This window comes from Vitis vinifera, chromosome 14, assembly GCF_030704535.1.
Source record: "Vitis vinifera cultivar Pinot Noir 40024 chromosome 14, ASM3070453v1".
NCBI classification, from domain to species: Eukaryota; Viridiplantae; Streptophyta; class Magnoliopsida; order Vitales; family Vitaceae; genus Vitis; species Vitis vinifera.
In genome coordinates this window covers 24,128,322-24,146,201 of record NC_081818.1, presented here as the reverse complement: position 1 = coordinate 24,146,201, position 17,880 = coordinate 24,128,322, and the positions used below count along the sequence as shown (strand labels likewise).

Here is a 17,880-nt window from a genome sequence, read left to right as displayed (position 1 = left end):
TTATATTAAGTATTAAAAAGTAAATAAAAACCAATATATTATTTTTTTTATTTAGAAAAAGTTAATTATTTTGAATTTTTCTATTTAGTAAAAAATTTATAATAAGTCATAAAAAAATAAAAAAACAAACAACCTAAATTCTAAAAACAAATTGCTTTCAACAAAAAGTAAAAAAAACAAACACTACCTTAGCGTTGTTGCAGGCAGAAAATCACATTTTGAAAGATGTTGGCTCAAATAAGTTATGATTGTATGTTGTTATAATAAATCCATGTCAAAATTATTTCAAGGATTTTTTAATGGATGAAATTGATGTGGAAGTAGACTACTTCCAGCTTTTTGGTGAACAAACTAAACTCTCCTTGATTGTCAGACTAATGAAGAAAATGAAGCATGGAGTTTGTCTTCTCAATTGAAAAGCTTTGAGATCCATCACCAAGCACAGATTTGAATCTATTCATAAGATGGTACGTCTTAAAAGGAAAATATGATGGATAATGATGATGAGTGATGACAGACAAACAGGGTGGTGAAGTTGGACTCACAAAGTGCATGGATATACTGTTTGGATTTTATGACAATCAAAAGCTTTTAACCAAACAACATCAATCTTGAGAAAATCTTGAATTATTTGTCTATGACTTGATCCATTCAATGAAATTCATCAAGTTGCTGTAAGACTTGCCACCTTCTTTAACATTAAGGGCTGTCATTTCCTTGAGCTCCATAGCCCTGGCTTTGAATTTTTCATCAATGAGCAGCTCATCCACCTTATTCTTAATTTCTTCCCCTAGTATGACACCTCTTTCATCTGGGCTAAGCCCCAGTCCCACCCTCCAAACATCACAGATGTATCCCTGGTTAAATATCTGGTCAGCAAAGTAAGGCCAGCAGAGGAAGGGGACCCCATTGCTTACTCCTTCAAGGACAGAGTTCCAGCCACAGTGGCTTAAGAAGCAAGCAACAGAAGGATGGCTCAGAACCTTCTGCTGCGGTGCCCAGCCCACGAGTGGAGACCCTCTCTTGAAACCCCTCGGGGTAGGCATCATTTGCCCCAGTGGTGATATCTGGCCTCACGACCCATAGGAATGGCCTGTTGCAGAGCTCAAGTCCTAAAGCCAATTTCGGAACTGGGCTTTGTCAAAAACTGTGAAGCTTCCAAATGCGACATAGATGACTGAGCAGGCCGGCTGTTGATCAAGCCATTCAAGGCAAGTCGAGTCCTCTGGCCAGAAGTGTCCTGCGGTGTTTGCCTGCCGGTTGCTTGCCAAAAGTGGGCCTACTGGTAGCAGAGTCTGAGCTAAGGTAAATGCTTCAGGCTCAAGGTCATAGGTGGAGTTGCAAATGAGCCAATCTGCGACAGTGATGGATATGCTGTTTCTTAGCAGATACTTGGATACAAGTCTTTGTGCGGTTGAGTCACCCATGCAGGCCCAGGGGAGGTTCGCTGTGTTGATTGGGGGCATGTTTGGCGACAGCTGAAAATTCTGGTTTTTTATTGGAGTTCCTGCAAAGAAAAATCCCAACAGAAACCAAGGACGTTAGGTAGAAGTTTTTCATATTTTGATTGATGAAGCATAACAAGGTCTGTGGATAAATCAGATGTCAACATAATCGCTATTGCTGTTATGGCAGTCCTGAATTGAAAAACCATATTTTGATTGTGAACATATCCCCTGGATTTACTGTGAAGTGTTTCTTCTGTATGCTATGCCCTCGTCCAAGTTCTTCATCGTATTCACAGTATTACCAATACTGGGAAAGAATAAAAAAAAAATGAAGAGCAGTTATTTGGGACCTGTTTTTAGATATTGTTTTTGGAAACAAAAAATTGTTTTCTAAACTCGAAACCCATCTAATAGTTTTTAAATCGAAAATATTTTTTTAGAATTTGACGTGAAAACTTAATGTTTTTTAAGAATATATTTTAATTTTTAAATTTATTTTTCTTATTATTTAAATATTAAGTCAAATATAAATATTAAGTAATATAGATAATAAATAGTGATAACACCAAAATAAATAAATAAATAAATAAAATTGAGAATTTAAACAACATCTAAGATCATTGTATTATAATCCTCGATAATAGCCAAGTTACATATGCCACCATAATTTTTAAAATTTTTTTTTTTATGTTCTTATTAATTTTATAGGTACATATGAAAGTTGAGGGGATTAAAGGCGGATTGCATGATGAGCTATTGAATATGTCATTACAAGTGATGCATTTAATTAACTGGTTTCGGGGATATATTAAGTAACCAAGAGCATGGTTGCTTAGGATTTAAGGGTTTATTTGATAATTGTTTTCGAGAACAGTTTTCTGTTCTTCAGAATAAAAAAAATAAAAAAACACGATTGGTGATTAGAAAACCATATTCTGTTTATTATTTTTAAAAACAAAAAAAAAAGGTATTTGTAAAGAAAATCTTTTAGTTATTTTTATTTGTTTTCTAAGAATTGTTTTAAAAAATAATTATACGAAGATATAAAATGATTAAAACTAAAACATTAGATATAAAAATTACTTTTAAAAATATTAAAAACAGTTAAAAGTATTTTAATTAGGTGTCAAATAGACTTTTATTCAACAAAACATTAAAGAATGGTTTTCAAAATTGTTTTCGAAAATAATTGTCAAATAAGACCTAAGCCTTCTCAAGAGAAATTATACCTATAGACCTTGAGTAACCAATTACAAAGGAGTAAGAAGTAGAAGAATCTACTACTTCATGCACTTTAAAGCACACTCCCCTACCAAATTATGCACATCAAAGGTACGTGTCATCAAATAGAAGCTTATCACTATTTTGATTGATTTGGAGAGTACTTAGTTTTTTAGACCCTAAAATTTGCTTAAAGAATTAAGAGTGCGTTTTGGAGTGATTCTATAAAATGTTTCTAGCATTTTTAACACTTAAATGATAAAAATTTTCAAATATTAAAAAGATTAAAAGCGTTTCCTATAATCACTGTCAAATGGACTCTAAAAATCTATTTAGTAGTGTTTTTAAAAAATACTTGTAACTTAAACATTGTTTTTGAAGAAAACTCAAACATTTAACAAAATTTAGATAACATTTTTAAAAAGTTGTTTTTTGAAAAACTATTTGATATATGATTCTCTCATAAACTTTTTTTTTTCAAGAAAATACTTTCATTAAAAGTACTTCGAAGAGAAAAATCGCATTTTAAAATTTTCTTTTAATCAAACTAACCATTTTCCTATGGTTGTAGCAAATGGGTCAAAAGTTTCTCTCCTGTTGGAATGGCATATGCAGGACACTCTTCTTTCTCCACAGATTCCGATCTCCTTTCTCTTGGAGGATCGGACATGGGTCTGAGCATCCAATGGATCACCGGCCACACTTGTCCCATTGTGTGAGATTTCAAACAACTCCGCATGGAGTTCAACTACGACAAGAAACATGTGCTACGTACGTATGTGGTGCTGCAAGTGTAGTCATCAAATTAATTAGTCACGGGTCGTATGAAGAAAACCGTAACCCAGGTAGGGCATGGGATGATTGCTCAATTGTTCTCTATTGAAACAGAATTGATCCATGCCATCAACAGAGAGTCACAAAATAGCCCCCACTTGCTAGAGCTTCTTGCCAACTTTGAAGATATCTTTGTTAAGCCTAGGAGCTAGCCAAGCACCGCATCATGACCATATAATTCCCCTCAAATCAACAAGTGATCAATTCCCCCTATCCCTATCCCAAGACCCAACTTAAACAATATCCACTAATGGTCATTTTCCTAACTTGCTGCTAATTCCCCTAAAACACCTCATTTCCTTTGTCTCTGTATCATTATCAACAAGTGTCTTTTGCTTACACCACTCGATCCATAATTTCTCTACCTAAGAATATTGATTCCCTAAACAACAGTGTCCCTCTTGCACCCTCGTCCTTTGACCTTGTCAATTTGGCTGGCAATCATGATGATTTCATGTCAAGTTTTGCCTACATGCCAATTTGATCTTTTAGGATATGTTTGGTTCTTTGAAAAAGTACAAAAAAAAAAAAAAAAAAAAAATGAGAAAAAAAAAATTAAAATTAATAAATTATCTTAATATGCTACCTCAAATTCCCGTTCTTTATAAAAATTAAATGATTTTCATCGATGAAATCATATTGGAGAAAAATATTTTTTTTTAGCATTTTTTTTCTTTCCTTCTACTTATTTCTCTTTATTTTATTTTTTTTAACCATTTTTTCACAAATTTTTTGGAACCAAACATAAACATACCCCAAGTGTATTTACTTAGATCCAAGGTTGGTGTGTTCGATCATCGGAGCCACCATCTTGATATTAAGAAAGAAAAGGAAATTATATCTCCCACGGTTAATATTGGCATGTATATATAGCAAATCCTAGCAAAACAGGTTCCTTAATCACTACATTATAAATTTTTGGTTTCAGGCAAATTAGATCAGTGAGCAAACATTTGTATGATTTTCCCATGCATTATATGCTGTTGGAAAACAATCAAAAGCGGGCGACAGAGAGGCTTACCATCATTATCTACTATTCCATCATCAATCAGCTTTTGCATGCGATATGCCAAGACCATCATTGCAGCTGCAGCCGGCAAGAAGACCGCACGCTTGATTCCCATTTTCTCTGCCACTTCCAGAGCCCAACCCATATTCCCATCTGCAATGACACAAGTGATCTTATTGTCGTCCCTGCCATTGATTTCCTGCATGAGCTCTTCTAGCTTCTTAGGCATGACCCGAACAATTCCTTCACATGACTTCCCCATGTCATTCCTATCTTCCCAGGCTTCTAACCCATCTGGGATTGAAACCAGACGGATCTGATCCCCTACATTATCCTTTCCTGTGAAAGATTTCACAATCCGCTCTTGAGAGAAGTCTGTGTTTACAAATGTGACTTTGAAGCCATGCTTGACCAAGTTTTGTGAGAGCTCCATGAAGGGAATTACATGGCCTTGTGCTGGAAAAGGCATAACTAAAACATGTAAACTCCCCATTTTTACTCTCTCCTTCTCTCTCTCTCTCTCTCTTATGCTCCTCACAGATTCTGCTAATATTTAGTAGTAGTTATAAGCTCCAAATGATTATGATACTGCTTTTTATAGGGAGCTTGAAATAAGATAGCCAGTTGTCACGTACGGACTGTTTGTTTGGTGTCCGTGAGAACTCTAGGACCGTGACGAAGTGCTCTCGTGGAACCTTTTTTTGACTTGTTGCTATCAGTGGGTCCATTTTCCTTGGCCTTGTATCTTCCACTAACCGATGTATTCTCATTATACACTTTTTCATATTATCATGGTTGTTTTTTATTCGGGAGTATATGGTTGGAAATTGAAGTCATATATCATATCATTAGCATTTATCTTTTTTTTTTTTGTTTTTCTTTCAAATTGTTTCAAAAGCATTTAAAGATACTGGATTTGGGTTATGTTCAGGCATCCTAACCTTAGATCAAGTTCAATCCAAACCGAGTTTGAGTTAGAAAAATGAAATCTTTATATTAGTGTTGGATAGGATCAAGTCGACCAAATTACATCCCTTGCTTCCAACCATTTAAAAATGCCATAGAAAAAATGAGATCTAGGATTTCACATCTCCAACACAGGGTTTGGATCATCTTTATTAGATTCTTTCTTGAATATTCAGGAAAATTTTGCATGTCTGGCTTAAAGAAAGAATCAGGCTCATTAATATGTCAGGCTCATGGAAAAATATGACTGTAATGTTGATGGTTGATCAATATGCCAATCCTACACCCTATACCAGCACAAGAAAGGAACCCCATTGCTGTTTCTCAAGAACATTGAAGCTTCCAAATGCAACATTTATGACTGAGTAGACTGGCTGTTTAATTGTCAAGCCATTTCAGACAAGCTGTCTTCCAACCTGGTTACTTGCCAAAGGTTGGTCAACAGTTACTGTCTTATGATCTAAGGTAAAAGCTGTAGGCTCAAGGTCCTTGTGTTAGTGCATTATGTTAGTAAGATTAAGTTGACAATTTCTTAATTCAAAATGATAGAACTATTACTTTGAAAATTAGTATGATAATTTTATGAGATAAAATGAGGATGTTGTCTCTATAATGATTGTGATTTCTCGTACAAAACCGATAAAAAAATTATTGATACTTTGTATATATTAATTTTTCTTAATTATATAAATATGTTTTAAAGTTATAAGAATCTTTGACTATCGAGAACACTATCCATATGAGAGTGAACAGATCATTATAGTCTAGGATTGAAACAGATGAATCTGGTCCCTACTTCCTCGCCGTCAACATGCCCACAACCCTGCTTATGATCAAACTCTCTGTTTACAAAGGTGACTTTGAGACCATGCTTGACTAGGTGTTGTGAGAGCTCTACCAGGGGAATTGCATGGCCTTGAGTTGGATACGGTAAAGATAAAATTAAGCATGTCGACTGCCCATTAATATTTTAGTTCTCTGCTTGTAATTATGCTATATTTAATTAGTTACAAACTCCAAATCCTATTCGTTTTTATAGCGACTAAAACAGTAGGTACCTTTGCTTTTCAGCGCAATTCACCATATTCATCTTATTTTTGTCTTTTTGCTATCATTTGGTTTGCAGTTCTTGTCCTTGCAGTCCACTTCTGGTGGCACTGTCATATCAATAGGTCAATTTTCCTTCATTGCACCTCTATAATGCTACCATAATGGTTCTTTCAGAGACAAACAGCCAGGGAGCCAGGGAGTTGTCCCCTCTTCATTATATCCCTGTCTTCAATAATGGAGATGATCTGGCCCGGCTGGATTAGAGAGAGAACTAGGGGCCCACCATTTGACTGATTCATATAACAGTTAATTGGTTAATGGGACATCTGGGAGATGCACTGGAGAAAGGTAAACCCCTGTTCATCTGATGAAGCCAAGGCCATTTCTGGGGAGGTTTTTTGGATCCAAATTTGCCTAATAACTCATTTCAATCAATAACAATCAGAGCCGAAGGGACAGCCCTAAGACCATCAAGAGTGTGAAACTCAAGTGCATTCCAAGTATTGGGGAAATTCTTTTCCCATGGCGAGCCAATCAACATACTTTACACTAACATCCAGGCAAAATGGGTCCCCTGATGCTGAAGGCGTTTGGTTCCCTTACAATTTGATTTACTCTCAAACTTTTGCTGCTTTTGACTCTCCGTTTATAGCATATATTAAAGCAGAAAATCCAGTTGCCTTAACTGTTTCTCGTACAAGCTTAATGGAACTTTTTTCTTTCATCTGCTTTAAAAGAGAAATACTATTTGGCAAAGCATCAGAAAGCGGACACCAACTGACTAGTTCCATGTCGGTGTCCTTCTTCCACATTATATTTGATGAGAAGCTTAATTTCTTCAGGGGGCTTTGGACAATTTGGGTTATGATTTTTCTAAAAAAACAAATAAATTATATTATGAAGATTAATAAAGGTGCTTTGATAGTTATGAAAAGAGAAAAAGGTGAAAAACTTATACACTTTAATTGGAAAGACAAATTTAGATGAAGCTGTGAAAGTGGAGCCAATCCATATAGAGTCTTTTGTTAGTGTTAAAGAAGTTGTTAAAGTAAAAGAGCCCAAAAAAATGATCAAGACTCTCTTTTTTTATTAAGAGTACTCATTGGTACAAGAATGATAGTAATTGTAAAAGGAATGAAGTTATGAAGAAGACAAAGATGATTTCTCCAGTTAAGTTTGATTAAAATTTAAACTTGACTTATGTTTATTCTCGTTAATTGTGTAGGATTGAAATAATTTGAGTTATGATGCAATTTGTTGAAATTTAACTTAAATTATTTATTTTTTATTTTTAGAAAAGTCAATATTTATAGAGTTTGTACTTAGATAAATTACCTTTTATCAAAACAAATAAAAGGTAAAAAAACAATTGGAGAGTTGGGTTTTGAGTAGAGAAAAGTTTAAGAGTTTGAAGCGTGTGATTTTAAAGATTATAATAAATTTGATCTTTATTTCCTTCACACTAAAACAAATAAATTATTTGTCTTCTCTATTTTATTTTATTTTATTTTTTCTTTATTACGTTTGGGGATTGTGATTTCTCCTAAGTTTGTGTAGGCGAGCAGCCTATGCTATGATCTTTGTCTTTGCCAAATTAGCTTTAGGGTGTACCACTCACTCTTATTTCAATGGTGGTGTTGAGGCAAAGTGGTTTCCTTTCTCCTTTATTGTAAAGTTGTGGACTTTGTTTACCAAGTTCAGGGATGGGGGCGGGTTTTTTCGGGTACCCGTCCCACTTTACCCTTAATGGGACGATATTTAAATTTAATAAACGGATTTGAGATGGATATGAATTTTTTTTTTTAAATTCGGGACGGGTTCGGGTATTGCCCCATCCCGCTTCGATTATATATAAAATTAATTTTAAAATTAAATTAAATTTAAATTTTAAAATTTAATTTAATTTAAAATTTTATTTTACTATTTTTAATATATAGATAATAATAAAAAAATTTAATAAAATAAGTTATAAAAAATATAATAATTTTATTATTATATAAAATATATTTATTTTAATATAATTAAAAAATTTAAAAATAATTTTAAAAAAGAAGTTAAACGGGATGGGGATGTGAATTGTTTTTAATAAACGGGGCGGGGTTGGGATGGGGGCGACCCGTCCCGAACCTGCCCCGATGCCATTCCTAACCAAGTTGGGTTGGAGTTAGGCTTGGTGGTCTATTTCCTTGACCTATTTTTGTTGTCTGACTTAGGCTTTCACTCTATTTAATTTACCTTACCTTGGAGGATTGCTCCTTGGCTTTTTCAATCTTGTCCTTTATTCTGTTTTGTTCCCCGATTTGGGTGTGGGTGATGACAGTTTCAAGGAACATTTGCTTCCTTTTATGCTTCATATTATTCATATGACCTTTTCAAGATTTCAAAGGATTTTTATAAGGTACATAGCTATAAAAGGTTCAAGAAGTTGTATATCTGCATTGGCTAGGTCATTGATAAATATATGGTAGGCATGAATTTGAGATGATGCATATCTATCCCCAATTATTTGAAAATTTATGAAATTTCTTATGCAATATTTTTAGGTCCCGATATTTTCCAAGATATATTTCTTATTCAGATTTTCTGATATTTCTTTAGCATACTTAATACAGTAATACACATCAAATAGTTCATTCGATGAGGTGTTCAATTGCATGGTGAACTTACTTATAACCAATTTTCCTATGCAGGTAGATTATCAAAGGCATCTTCTGATTTGGGGTTAGTCAGAATATGTCAAGTATTTATTGGAGTGAGGTTGAGGTTCTTAAAGTAGTTCCACACTCCTTTGAGATTAAATTTTGATGCAATAGGATAAGAATGGGAGCTCCACCCATAAGGTTCTATAGCAAATAATGCTTGTAAAGGAATACTCTTTAGCAAAGCTCTTCAATTTGTTTCCTTTAAGAACTCAGGTATTGTGGAAAAATTTTTCCCATGGTAAAGCCAATCAACATGCTTTTACACAAACAACCACGCAAAATGGTTCCCCTGATGCTGAAGGTGGTTGGCTCCCTTACAATTGAAGACTGGCAGAGATTGTCAACCCATCCATTTCTTTGTTTTAACTCTCAATGTTTTGTTACTTTGAAGTGCTTTCAATGTCTAACGTACCTTAAAGTAGAAAATCCTGTTGCCCTAACTGCTTGGCATACAAGTTTATGAAATGTTTTTCTTTAATCCGATTACAAATAGAACTATTATTTGGCAAAGCATCAGAAAGTGGATACCAATTAGTTCCATATCGGTGTCCTTCCACAGTCTATTTGGTGCTTGCGCGCAGAACTTGAGTTATTTGTCTATGATTTAATCCATTCAATAAAATTCTTGAAATTCTTGTGAGAGTTGCCACCTTCTGTAACACTATTCATAGCCATTTCCTTGAGGACCATAGCCCTTGCTTTGATTTTTTCATCAAGGAGCAGTTGGTTCACCTTGTTCTTAATTTCTCCTTGCTGGATTATGCCCCTCTCATCTCGGTTAAACCCCAGTCCTACCTTCCAAACATCACAAATGTACCCCTGGTTTAGAAACTGGTCAGCAAAGTAAGGCCAGCACAGGAAAGGAACCCCATTGCTGACACCTTCCATGGTAGAGTTCCAACCACAATGGCTCAAGAAGCAAGCAATGGAAGGATGACTCAGAACCTTCTGCTGCGGTGCCCAGCCCACCATCAGCCCACGAGTGCCTACCCTCTCTTGAAATCCTTCTGGGTAGTCCTCATGTTTCCCGGTGGTGATATCAGGCCGCACAACCCACAGGAACGGACTGTTGGTGAGTTCAAGCCCCAGAGCCAATTCCTGGAACTGGGTTTCATCAAAGACTGTGAAGCTTCCAAATGCAACATATATGACCGAGCAAGCTGTCTGGTTATCAAGCCATCTCAGGCAAGTTGAGTCTTCTGGCCAGAAATTCCCTATGGACTTGCCAAGCCGATTGCTCGCCAGAAGTGGGCCTATAGGTAGCATCTCAGGTGCTAAGTTAAATGCTGCAGGCTCAAGGTCATAAATGGAGTTGCAAACGAGCCATTCTGCTGGTAGAATGTCTTTGTTGTTTCTTCTAATCAGATCAAAAAGAAATTTTTGGGTGTTCAAGTCACCAATGCAAGTCCATGCAAAGTGTGCCGTGTTCATGGCAGGCATGGTCTCTGACAATTTAATCATCTGGTTTTTCACAGGAATTCCTAAAAAAAAATCCAACAGAAATTGAGGACTTTCATCAAAATATGAAATTTCTACTCTTAAACACTTTAATCTTAAAATGAAATAAAAATTATTAGTTGGAACAAGACCACAATTTATATCCTTAAGACGGAGTTAGGAAAAGTTGACTTGTTTTTGGAGAGATACTGTCTTAAAGTTATAATCGTTACGAGCAAATACGTGCAAATACCAACGGTCAATAACCACTCCAAGATATACCACCAATGACTCTTAGAAGCGTTCTGTTCATGAGTATGTTCATAAGATGACCAATTGAATCATCCAGATCTTGTTGCCCAAAGAAAAAAGAAAATAATAGAAGCAAAGATGTTTTTGACTTGGAAGGGGGTTGGTGGAATTTTCTTTAGACAAAGGGTCTCACCTTCATTTGTGAGGATTCCATCGTCAACCAGCTTTCGGACACTAAATATCAATGCCAGTAGGGCAGCTGCTGCTGGCCAGAAGGCTGCTCGTTTTATTCCCATCTTCTCTGCAACTCCCATAGCCCATCCCAAATTCCCATCAGCTATAACACAAGTGATCTCATCATCCGAACCATTGATCTCTTCTATTAGCTCTTCCAGCTTGCCAGGCATAACACGAAGGATTGCTTTAGTTAGCTTCCCCAGGTCATTTCTATCCTCCCAAGCCTCTAATCCATCTGGAATGGAAACCAGACGAATCTGACCCCCTATATCATCCTTTGCCGACAATGCGTTCACAACCCGCTTATGATTAAAATCTGAGTTTACAAATGTGACTTTGAAGCCAAGCTTGACTAACCATTGTGAGAGTTCAATGAGGGGAATCACATGCCCTTGCGCTGGATAAGGTAGAGCTAAAACATGTGGCTTCTTGCCCATTTTAATTCTTTTTCTTATACTTGTCACAGCTTTTTCAGATATGAAAGTATAGATTTAGACTCAAGTTCATGTCACTTTTATATGGAGGCTGGTGTAAATTCATGGCTGAGGATCCAATGCTCAAGGTGTTGTCTTCATTCCTTTTGGCATTTATTTATCTCCCAGTTGAGGAATCCAATGCTTTTGTTTCTCAGTGAGTTGATCCATTATCTTTGTTGTTTTCTTTTGGGTTTTTTCTATGGTTTGGTTTATTTTCTTTGTTTTTATAGCTCTCTTATGCCATGTATTGGCTTCAGATTCATCGACTATGGTTTTTGCTTATGTTCCTTCTATTGGTTCAACGTCATTAGATATATGTCATCTTCATGGTACTTGGAAAAAGATGAGAAGTGCTTGGATTTGCAGACAGACTTAGTTAACATGGATCATCACAAAAGAAATCTTGTCGTGTTGGCATAGAGAAAGGAACTGGATCCACTATTTGATTGATCAATTAAATAATACCAAAAGAAAATCATTCTCATGAATTAGTTGGATGGAATTTTCAAATCATGCCATCACTGGGCTTGATTTATAAAACAGGACCCGAAGGATATTCGTAAGCAAACCATTCATAGGATGTATTGGAGTAGAGCCAAACCTTTGGTAACGGTTGGTGTATCCATTTTCGATTGGGTCAATTTACAAAATATTTTAACAAAAAATCCACGTTAAATTTATGTCATATTAACAGGATGCATGTTTGAGAATTTATTTTGTTGATTTGAATCTTTTAAAAAATAAAGATATTGAAGTTTGGATTAAATTGACTTTAGTTAAATCAGAGTTCTCTTATGTGGTTCATGATGATGAGAATACATACTGAGGATGGGGTTGAGAATTAAATGAGCATAGTGTTGAGATTTTGAATCAAGTGTATGGTTAAGAGGTACAAGTTTGAGGAATTTATATTATGGGGAAAAAATAATATGAAATAAATTGTATAGAGTTAATGCAGGGAAAATTGGAAATCAATGAAGTGGATTGGGTGGTGAGGATGAAGAATAGAAGGAATGGATAGCTAGGATTGAATTTGTCAGAAGCCTTTTGCATCTTGGGTAAACAAGGAAGGGGGTTTTATGTTGGCTAATGAACTGTTTCAAACCATGGTTGAGATATTAGGAATGTATTAGAAAAGGTAAGACATGGATACTCATTAGTAGTTACTGAGTTAGGCAAGGTTTTCACATTGATATTCTCTTTGTGCCTTCCTTTTCATGTTCTTTTTCCATGCCAAACAGATAAGAAAAATGTCTATGCCTTAATCCATTCAATGAAATTCTTGAAATTTTTGGAAGAGCAGCCACCTTCTTGGACACCATTCATGGCCATTTCCTTGAGATTTAAAGCTCTTGCCTTAAACTCGCTCTCACCAAACAGTAGCTCCATCTTATTTCTGATTTCTTCTCGCATGATGATCCCATTTTCAGCTGGATCAAACCCCAATCCGACCTTCCAAATATCACAGATGTAGGTCTTATTAAGGAACTGGTCAGCAAAGTAAGGCCAGCACAGGAAAGGGACCCCATTGCTGACACCTTCCATGGTAGAGTTCCAACCACAATGGCTCAAGAAGCAAGCAATGGAAGGATGACTCAGAACCATCTGCTGTGGAGCCCAGCCTACCATCAGCCCTTGGGAGGATACTCTCTCTTGAAATCCTTCTGGGTAAGCATCATTTGTCCCACTGGTAATATCGGGCCGCACAACCCACAGGAATGGCCTGTTGGAGAGTTCAAGCCCTAGAGCCAATTCTTGGAACTGAGTTTTGTCAAAAACTGTGAAGCTTCCAAATGCAACATATATGACTGAGCAGGGTGGCTGCTGATCAAGCCATTGCAGGCAGGTTGAGTCTTCTGGCCAGAAGTATCCTGCTGACTTTCCAAGCCTGCTACTTGCCAAAAGTGGGCCTATGGGTAGGATCTCTGGAGCTAAGGTAAATGTTCCAGGCTCAAGGTCATAACTTGAGTTACAAATGACCCATTCTGCCAAAAGCAAAGCTTTGTTGTTTCTTAAAATAACATCAAAGACAATTTTTTGTGTGGACAAGTCACCTATGCAGGCCCATACGAATTGTGCTGTGTTCATGGCAGGCATGGTTTCTGACAATTTAATCATCTGGTGTTTAGTAGGAGTTCCTGCAAAAAAAATTCCAACCGACATCAAGGACCTCACAACTTAATTAACCTTGACATATTTCTCTTTAGTCCTATGTAGAAGTGTTTCTTAGTTTTTGTGCCAAAAGTTTGTCTGCAATATGATCTATAATTTACCCATAAGCAAGTTGGATTCGATCATTGATATGATCCAATTGGTTTTGTTAGAGTAAAATGTGTATCTCTTTTATGGTTATAATTGCTGCAATATATACATTATGACAAGCCCTTAAGATAAATATTTTCATCATCATCATTACTATTGTTATATAAGGTGTCCTGAAATAGAACCATTTTTTTTGACAAAGCATATATATCCTGGTTTTATGGTGCACACTTTGATTATTCATGCCCATTGCGAATTGTTTTCAATTGTTACATGGCAATTACCAAAAATTTGTACGACTGTTGTGTTGGATTAAGCAGTTAACAGAAAAATAAGAGGTTGGTAATAGGTCTCACCATTATTGTCAACGATTCCATCATCAATCAGCTTTTGGACACTAAAAAATAAGGCCAGCAGTGTAGCTGATGCTGGCCAGAAGACGGCTCGCTGGATTCCCATTTTCTCTGCAACTTCAAGCGCCCATCCCATACTTTCATCAGCAATAACACAAGTGATATTATCATCATCTGACCCGTTGATCTCTTCTATGAGCTCCTCCAGCTTCTTGGGCATGATGCGGAAGCCCACTTCTGTTAACTTCCCCAAATCATTCCTATCCTCCCAGGCTTCCAAGCCATCGGGGATTGAAACCAGATGAATATGATCCCCTACATCATCCTTCTTTGTCAATGCGTTCGTGACCCGCTTGTGATTGAACTCTGTGTTTACAAATGTGATTTTAAAGCCATGCTTGACCAAGTGTTGTGAGAGCTCCAGGAGGGGAATTACATGCCCTTGAGCTGGATAAGGTATAACTAAAATATGTGGATTGCCCATTTTTATTCTCTCAGAATTCTCACAGATTTTGCTTATATGTATTTGTTGTTACAAACTCGCCTTTTTTATATATGGAGTTTGGGAGCCATGACTGAGCAGCCAATGCTCCTGGAACTGTCTTCATTTGTTTTGGTGTTAATTTACCTCATAGTTGGGGAATCAACCTCTTTTGTAACTTTTGTGTCAATTTATTGTCTTTGTCTTCTCATTTTTGACTGATTGTTCTCATTTGGATTATTTTCCTTGTCTTTATAACATTCTCATTTCAGCTGTGTTAGCTTCAGATTCGTCTGTTTCTGTTGATCATTTTGTTGTTTTGCTGTCCTTATATGCATGTCGTGGACTTGGCCCCTCTCCATCATATTGCTTTTGTTCAGCAATCGATGAAAACTTGCCAGGCCGGCATAAAGAAAGAACTTGGCCCACCATGAAGTGACCCTATTTATTATATTCCAACCAAAAATAAAAATCAATCTAAGGAAAATTTTCAGTCAAGAAAAAAATTTGGTCATGCTTGAAAGCAAGTTCTGGGACCAGATTTTCCATGACAGAAAAAGAATTTCGCCTGATAATGTTAGGAGCAAGGCATCAAGAACAGATGTTTGGATACAAATTCAAGTGCTCTGGAAGTTCGAAATATGATCATGATCATGTTCATGTCTTGGGGAAATTTTCCTAATTGTAATGCCTCCACATGCTCACAACAAATGGCTAAGCAAGGCAGGATCAGGATCCCAGACTTCCTCCTAAAGGCCACCTGATTCTTACAGGGCATTTCGTCCCTCAATCGGAACTCTGTATGAATTGGCCTTCCATTCTCTATTTCAAATGTTTGAACTCTGCATCTTTTCTTGCTTCTTGGCATGTATGGAACATTTTATGATATATTTTTTTAAAACTTATTTTCAGTACTTGATCTCCATGCAAGCAAATGAAATGAAAAGAAAACAAAGACAAGAAACATGAAGTTTGAACAGAGCACAAAGCATTTGTCTATGCTTTCAACCATTCAACAAAATTCTTGAAATTGTTGTGAGAGGGACCGCCTTCTTTGACACTATCAATGGCCATTTCCTTGAGATTTAGAGCCCTTGACCGGAATTTTTCGTCACCAAGCAGCTGCCCCACCTTATTTTTAATTTCTTTTCGCGTGATGATCCCATTCTCGTCTGGGTTAAACCCCAATCCAATCTTCCAAACATCACAAATGTAGGTCTCATTAACGAACTGGTCAGCAAAGTAAGGCCAGCACAAAAAAGGGACCCCATTGCTAACACCTTCTACAGTAGAGTTCCAACCACAATGGCTCAAAAAGCAAGCAACAGAAGGATGACCCAAAACCTTTTGTTGAGGTGCCCACCCTACTATCTGTCCTTGAGTGGCTACCCTGTCTTGAAATCCTTCTGGGTAGGCATCATTTTTCCCATCAGTACCATCCGGTCGCACGACCCACAGGAATGGCATGTTTGAGAGTTCGAGTCCTAATGCCAATTCCTGGAACTGGGTCTGGTTAAAAATTGTGCTGCTACCAAATGCAACATATATTACTGAGCAGGGTGGCTGTTGATTGAGCCATTCAAGACAAGTCTGGTCTTCTGGCCAGAAGTTTCCTGCTGAATTTCCATGCCGATTGCTAGCCACAAGTGGTCCTATAGGTATGAGCTTTGGGATCAAGGCAAATGCTGCAGGCTCAAAATCATAAGTTGAATTGGAGAAAAACCAATCTGCCTTTTCTGCAGCTTCTCTGTTTCTAAACCCAATTTCAAAAGTAGCTTTCTGCATGGTTACATTCCCCATGCGAACCCATGGAAAGTTTTTAGTGTTGATGGCAGGAGCGGTAGGTGACAACTGAATCATCTGGTGCTCTATTGGAATTCCTGCAATGAACAGCAAGAAAAGTTGTAAGGACAAAATGGCATACAACCTACTGTTGAAGTATTAATCCTTTCTTAGTACTTGAACTTCTGTTGATACAAAGGATTCCTAAGGTGGCAAAAATTACAAAAATATGCTAAAGAAGTCAGTGACAGGTCTCACCATCACAATTTATGACGCCATCCTCAATCAGCTTAGGAACGCTCTGTCCCAAGGCCAACACCAACGCTGATGCAGGAAAGAAGGCAGCTTGCGGGATTCCCATCTTTGCTGCAATTTCCAGGCCCCAACCTATAGACTGGTCAGAAACAACACAAGTAATCCCATCGCCATCAACACTGTTGATTTCTTCCATGAGCTCCTCCACCTTCTGCGGCATAAACTGCCAGATTCCTTCAGTCAACTTCGCTGGTCTCTCCTTGTCCTCATGGAATTCCAACCCTGGGACAGAAACCAGGCGAAGTTGATCTCCTATAGTATGCCTCTCTGTAAAAGCATTCATGACCCGATTATGATTGAACTCTGTGTTTATAAATGTAACTCTACATCCATGTTCGACCAAGCATAGAGAGAATTCCATAAGAGGAATTACATGGCCCTGGGCTGGCCAAGGTATAACTACAACATGTGGGTTACCCATTTATCTTCCCTTCACTCTCCTACAGATCATATGATATTTGCAGGCAGTTCTTATACTCAAACATGCCATCCCTCTACTACTCTACTTGCTCTTCTATGCGTCATTCATACGTCTCATTCTTTTTTTTTTTCTTCTTTTGTCCACTTTTTTCTGTCGTTTCTTTGTATCAGCTTTAAAATCATTGTATGTCATTTTCATGCAAATATTAATACTTCTTTTAAAATTAAGAGTTCCACATTTGTAGCTCGCTTTGATGTGGATGTGGCACCTCCCCAGATCAAGTGCTAAGAGGGAAGATCACTGGGCCTATAAACTTACAAAATTCTTATCTTTTTTTATAATCATTTTAGGATGCATCCAATCACTTGGTTGAATCATTGATAATATTTTATCTAGATGTGCAAATGGGATTTTGTTGTCACACTAAATTTTCACTTGATTTCTTCCATAACATTCCTTAATTTTTATCTTTCATCACAAGTCTACTTGTCATCTACTAATTGGTTAAAACTGTAATTGTTCGTACCAGAAGAATATTTTTTGAAATTATATTGCCGTATTCATAAGAGTATTATTTTATATTCGTGTTATTATGAATATGATCTAATGGTCGTGTTCTAAACAATACGATTAT

At 36.7% G+C, this 17,880-nt stretch overlaps 3 protein-coding genes and 1 pseudogene across 3 annotated transcripts; all 4 read right to left on the bottom strand.

Annotated features, from left to right (window-relative positions):
* Nucleotides 1-472: 472 nt before the first annotated feature.
* LOC100248096 (UDP-glycosyltransferase 83A1-like) lies at nucleotides 473-5,053 on the bottom strand (annotated as a pseudogene).
* Nucleotides 5,054-9,749: 4,696 nt separating this feature from the next.
* On the bottom strand, nucleotides 9,750-11,593 carry LOC100242993 (UDP-glycosyltransferase 83A1). The gene is made up of 2 exons (XM_002279263.3): nucleotides 11,113-11,593; nucleotides 9,750-10,711 (listed from the first exon to the last, which is right to left on the bottom strand). Exons 1-2 carry the CDS (start codon nucleotides 11,591-11,593, stop codon nucleotides 9,828-9,830), a joined length of 1,365 nt encoding a protein of 454 aa, XP_002279299.1. The 3' UTR covers nucleotides 9,750-9,827.
* A 1,293-nt stretch (nucleotides 11,594-12,886) lies between these two features.
* On the bottom strand, nucleotides 12,887-14,731 carry LOC100242969 (UDP-glycosyltransferase 83A1). The gene is made up of 2 exons (XM_002276768.1): nucleotides 14,251-14,731; nucleotides 12,887-13,770 (listed from the first exon to the last, which is right to left on the bottom strand). Exons 1-2 carry the CDS (start codon nucleotides 14,729-14,731, stop codon nucleotides 12,887-12,889), a joined length of 1,365 nt encoding a protein of 454 aa, XP_002276804.1.
* Nucleotides 14,732-15,675: 944 nt separating this feature from the next.
* Nucleotides 15,676-17,246, bottom strand: LOC100265258 (UDP-glycosyltransferase 83A1). The gene is made up of 2 exons (XM_002276789.4): nucleotides 16,769-17,246; nucleotides 15,676-16,608 (listed from the first exon to the last, which is right to left on the bottom strand). The coding sequence occupies exons 1-2, from the start codon at nucleotides 17,244-17,246 to the stop codon at nucleotides 15,725-15,727; spliced, it is 1,362 nt and encodes a 453-aa protein (XP_002276825.1). The 3' UTR covers nucleotides 15,676-15,724.
* Nucleotides 17,247-17,880: the final 634 nt, after the last annotated feature.

Bases quoted from the DNA above. Each gene is read 5' to 3' on its own strand.
- LOC100242993 (XM_002279263.3), bottom strand. From the start codon at position 11,593: ATGGGCAAGAAGCCACATGTTTTAGCTCTACCTTATCCAGCGCAAGGG. The intron at 10,712-11,112 runs GTGAGACCCTTT...ATTTTTTTTTAG, and splicing joins TGGAATCCTCACAAATGAAG to GAATTCCTGTGAAAAACCAG.
- LOC100242969 (XM_002276768.1), bottom strand. From the start codon at position 14,731: ATGGGCAATCCACATATTTTAGTTATACCTTATCCAGCTCAAGGGCAT. The intron at 13,771-14,250 runs GTGAGACCTATT...TTTTTTTTGCAG, and splicing joins TGGAATCGTTGACAATAATG to GAACTCCTACTAAACACCAG.
- LOC100265258 (XM_002276789.4), bottom strand. From the start codon at position 17,246: ATGGGTAACCCACATGTTGTAGTTATACCTTGGCCAGCCCAGGGCCAT. The intron at 16,609-16,768 runs GTGAGACCTGTC...TGTTCATTGCAG, and splicing joins TGGCGTCATAAATTGTGATG to GAATTCCAATAGAGCACCAG.